Source organism: Arachis ipaensis, chromosome B04, assembly GCF_000816755.2.
Source record: "Arachis ipaensis cultivar K30076 chromosome B04, Araip1.1, whole genome shotgun sequence".
NCBI classification, from domain to species: Eukaryota; Viridiplantae; Streptophyta; class Magnoliopsida; order Fabales; family Fabaceae; genus Arachis; species Arachis ipaensis.
In genome coordinates, this window is record NC_029788.2 from 129139515 (window position 1) to 129144586 (window position 5072).

Below are 5072 nucleotides of genomic sequence, written 5' to 3' on the forward strand. Positions count from 1 at the left end.
TTATTAATACTTTTAAATTAAATTTAAATTAATGATGGATTAGTTATTAGGCCGTGAAGAGTTAACGTGGGACACCCAAGAATAGCTATGGGAGTTATAAGTTATAATAAGTTGACTTGTTAAGTCGATAGTTCATGACTCATGAGTCATATATATGAGTATAGACTAAGTTAAGTGAGTGGAAGAATTTGGCCCACACTTGAAAATTTATTACCCGTTCCACACGAATATATACATTATCTTTGCTTTGGATCAATCTTCGTTGAATTGAATGTCGTCATTCTGTATTTTTTGTGAGTATAACGTACGTACGCGTGATTATATTGTTGACTGATCAATATTAGTTTGAATCAGTTGCTTATAAATTGGAATATGGCCTTAGGTTGTTGAGCACACACATATGATATATGATACAACAACTTAACTTGAAATATTTTATGCTTCCAGTGATGATGATGAATGGTGTAGTTTATGCGGTGTTGATGGTGCAAGTACTTGCATGGACGAGCAGTGCAGTGGTGGTGCCAAGCGTGAAGTGCATTGAGAGTGAAAGGCAAGCTCTGCTTTCTCTCAAACGTGGCTTTAATGTGACCGATGATGATGATTGGCTGTCTTCATGGGGAGAGGGGGAGCAGCAGAAGGAGTGTTGCAACTGGGAAGGCGTCAACTGCAGCAACAGCACAGGCCATGTTGTCATGCTTGATCTTCATGGTGATTACACTGTTGGATCCATAAGCCCATCACTGGGTGAGTTACATCATTTGAACTACTTGGACCTTAGCGGTATTGAGTTTACTCTCACCACATCTATCCCTCCTTTCATTGCCTCTTTAACCTTTTTGACACATCTCAATCTCTCTTTTTGTTTTTTCGGTGGAAACATACCTCCTCAATTGGGAAATCTGCTCTTCCTCGAGTATCTTGATTTAGGAGGGAATTGTTTTTATCCTCCGCAACAAATCCCTTCTCAGTTCTCAAATCTCTCCCATTTAGTGTACCTTGATCTTAGTTCCAGTAATTTGGTTGGAGGATTCCCTCTTCAACTCACAAATATGTCATCCTTGACATATTTGGATCTTAGTTATAATAGACTTAATGAAACAATGCCACCCCAACTTGGAAATCTCTCATCCTTGGAACATCTTGATCTAAGTCACAATGCATTCACTGGAACCATTCCTCATCATTTCAGAAATCTTTCTTCTTTACAATTTCTTGACCTCAGTCCCTATAACAATGATAACGCGTTGTTGAGTTCTGATTTACAATGGTTATCTCAGCTTTTCTCTTTGAGGCATCTTTCGCTTTCTCTAGTTAACCTCAGTAGTGCAAGCAATTGGCAACCCCTAGTGAGGGGCCTTTCTCATCTTCAATATCTAAACTTGAATGGTTGCAATCTTGTTGATTCCATGTCCATTTCATCACTTGCATCCCCTGCTAATTTCTCCACTTCTCTCTCATTTGTGTTTACCTCTCACAACTCTCTAAAGGACTCATCCTTGATATTCCCATGGTTAATGAATTCCACTAGTAGCCTTGTTATTCTTAGAATGAATGATAATGGTTTATCAGGAACCATTCCAGAAACATTCGGGAACTTGAGCTCTCTTAAGAAGTTAAATCTTGCAAATAATGAGCTCAAAGGCCAAATACCTCTATCCTTGTTTCATAGTTGTAATTTGGCAAAACTAGACCTATCCAATAACAAGTTGACAGGAGAGTTTCATGAATATATTCGAGAGTATTCTCGTTGTGCTCATAAACCCTTACGAATCTTGGATCTGGGATGGAATGAAATTACGGGGATGGTGCCTGACCTCTCTCAGCTTCAATCTTTGCAAGTGTTACGACTTGGTAACAACAGATTAAATGGAAGCATACATGAAGGTATTGGACAATTATCCGACTTAACTGAGTTAAGCCTTGGAAATAACTTGTTGAAAGGTTTGATAACTGAAGCTCATTTCTCAAGACTCTCCGATCTTAACACTTTGGATTTGTCTCATAATGCTTTGGTTTTTAATGTCAGCGCTGAATGGAATCCCCCGTTCGATTCCCATTTCATTAACTTGGCTTCTTGCAATTTGGGGCCTAACTTTCCATCATGGCTTCACACCCAAATGAATATTTATCAATTGGATATTTCACAAGCTCAAATCTCTAGCTCAGTTCCTGATTGGCATTGGGATCAATTTTTCAAGATATGGAATTTGAATCTTTCTCACAACCATATTAGAGGAAAAATTGAAGACCGAATTGTGGACCCTCATAGAGGACTAACTGATAATCTTGTAATTGTTCAAACCATTGATTTGAGCTTCAATTTATTTGAAGGTCCAATTCCAGCATTCTTTTCAACTGCTGCACAACTTTTTCTGTCCAGCAACAGATTTTCAAATGCAAATCCTCTTTTATGTGCAAACTCGTCCATAAACACAAAATTTATGGATTTGTCAAACAACTACATTAGAGGACAACTTCCAGATTGTTGGATGGGTTATGAGTTCTTGGCCATTCTAGATTTGTCAGATAATCACTTTCATGGAAATATGCCAAAGTCTCTGGGATCGTTAAAACATATTGAGTCAATACATTTGGGGGGCAATCATTTTTCAGGAGAGATACCATCATCCTTGCATAATTGCACAAAACTGCGAGTTTTTGATGCTGCAGATAATCAGCTGTCTGGAAAAATACCAAGCTGGATTGGAGGTAATATTCAAAAGCTACTTGTACTTAACTTACATTCCAATAAGCTTCATGGAAGCATTCCATTAAGCATTTGCAATCTTCATGAACTCTTTGTCTTGGACCTCTCTCTAAATATTCTCTCTGGGAATATACCTCCATGCATAAGTAATCTTTCTGCTATGGCCACTCTAACAAGTTCAAGTGCAACCATTACCCATGGCTATCTTGTTGTCGATATACACAACAGTATTTTCGAGCGCATTGGCAGGGACTTTCCAAATTTCGGAGTTTATAATGATAGTACATCAGTCATATGGAAAGGAAAAATGTCAACATATGAAAGAACCCTTGGATTGTTGAGAGGTATTGATTTCTCCAGCAACAGGTTAACAGGGGAAATACCAAGTGAGGTGATGAGTCTTATTGGCTTGGTTTCTTTAAATCTATCAAGAAACTTGTTTAGTGGACACATTCCTCCAACTGTTGGACATCTGAAATCAATAGATTTTCTTGATCTATCCAGAAATCATTTGTCAGGAACAATTCCTTCACAACTTGCTCAAATAGACCGTCTCAGTGTTCTTGACTTGTCATACAATGATTTATCTGGAGAAATCCCACTTGGCACACAACTCCAAACTAGGGATGCCTCTGCTTATGCAGGAAATCCAAAGCTTTGTGGTGCTCCTCTCAACAATACTTGTCCCATACATGGTCACCAGATCAGTGAACATGATGCTGATGGTGATGATGAACAATTTGTAACCGAGGGATTCTACATTGCTATGGCTGTTGGATTTGTCATGGCATTTTGGGGAGTTTGCTTCTCATTGATTTTGAAGAAATCTTGGAGATATGCTTATTTCAAGTTAATGAGTGATGTCTATGACAAGCTCTATGTATTTGTTGCAATTAAGGTGGCCAAATTAAAAAGGATCATATCTCAAGTATGAAGGTACGTACCGTTTCTATTTCTTCTAGTTTATATTTTTGTTGAGATACTACTTCCTTTCAATTATATAGTTGTTATTGATAATATTGGTATATCAAGAAAATTAACATCTGCTCTATTTTTTAGGACATTATGTAAACGAAACAAGATATTGTACTACTAAAATGTTAACTGTACGTTTTTATAGTTGAAACTTTAAATTGGACATGCCAAACAATTTATTATTGGTTTTTAATGGTTAAAGCATAGTTTGGTTGATTAGTTCCTAGATAAACACAGTAGCTTACATATATAATATGGTAAGCGTTTCTGTTACTTTTAATACGTGCTATCTGTTGACATTAGTGCATATGTATGTTGAATTTTACCCAACACTAGTTCATGTGATGAAAGGAAGATTTCCATGGTTATCCATTTGGAGTGAGATAAGTGCATAATTCAGTAATGTTGTTGAAACTTACTATTTTTACTTTTTTTACATGCATGTTAACACAGATTCTTTTATTATATATTTAGCATTTAGGCTTTATATATATACATTCTGTACTCTTACATATCCAATTGCAATCATGTGAACTTGTTCTTATGTTAATAATATATGGGATATGGTTTGCATTTTATGTTACTTAAATGTATAGTTCTGCTCTTTGACACTTGTATATATTTTGAATATTTCCTAACATGTATCGTTGTCATATCTTTCAGGCAAAAGAGTATACAGTATCTTGTGTTGAAAAGAGCTTTGCTTGTGATAGCCAGAATCTTCATGCATGTGTATCCATTTGGAAGGAGACCAATAACATTTAGTAGTGCAATTACTGTTATGTTTCCATATTTTAGTCATGTTTAAGTTTTCTGCTGTAGATGCAGGGTGGGTTGTGAAAGAGGTGCTTTTTCACATTTCACCTATATTGCAATGTGTTTAGTTTTTTTTTTTCTTTTTTTTTTGTCAGAACAGTGTGTTTGTTATATTGGTGTGGAACTTGGCCTTGGTTTATTGCTGTAATTTATTTTCAAGGATGATATATCTTTCTAGGCCTTTGGGCTAAGATCAAGGTGTTTGTTGTTATGCTAGTGCTTGTGGACTTTTATAGCTTTAGTAGTTCTGGTTTTTGTTCAGTTCCTACTTACTAAATCTATTGTGCTGAATTACAACATTTCTTTTTATGATGGGTTTTACTCTCACTATTAATAATGGCCTATTGTAATAAACTTTTTAAAATAATAAGCTTGTTCACTTCTTCACCAATAATACAGTTTCAATTTAGTTATTGACATGTTAGGTTAAAAAATATTATAAAAAAAAACTCTGTTTTAAACTAATTTAAATTGGTCTAGTGATTAATTCACTAATTCGTTAAACAAGCGTCGAATAGATTTTGCAGTTTTAATTAAATCCAACTTAATACATTAATAGTCTATTTTTAGA

The 5072-nt window shown here is 35.6% G+C and overlaps 2 protein-coding genes across 2 annotated transcripts in view; both read left to right on the top strand.

Moving 5' to 3' along the window:
* LOC107635425 (LRR receptor-like serine/threonine-protein kinase FLS2) overlaps positions 1 to 2251 on the top strand; it is a 15348-nt gene extending 13097 nt beyond the window's left edge. The window contains exon 2 of the mRNA XM_021122065.1: positions 2239 to 2251. The gene's annotated coding sequence lies outside the window, so the exon portion shown is untranslated. The remainder of the gene's footprint in view (positions 1 to 2238) is intronic.
* On the top strand, positions 378 to 4698 carry LOC107635426 (receptor-like protein 12). The gene is made up of 2 exons (XM_021122064.1): positions 378 to 3646; positions 4349 to 4698. The coding sequence occupies exon 1, from the start codon at positions 408 to 410 to the stop codon at positions 3642 to 3644; it is 3237 nt and encodes a 1078-aa protein (XP_020977723.1). The 5' UTR covers positions 378 to 407; the 3' UTR covers positions 3645 to 3646; positions 4349 to 4698.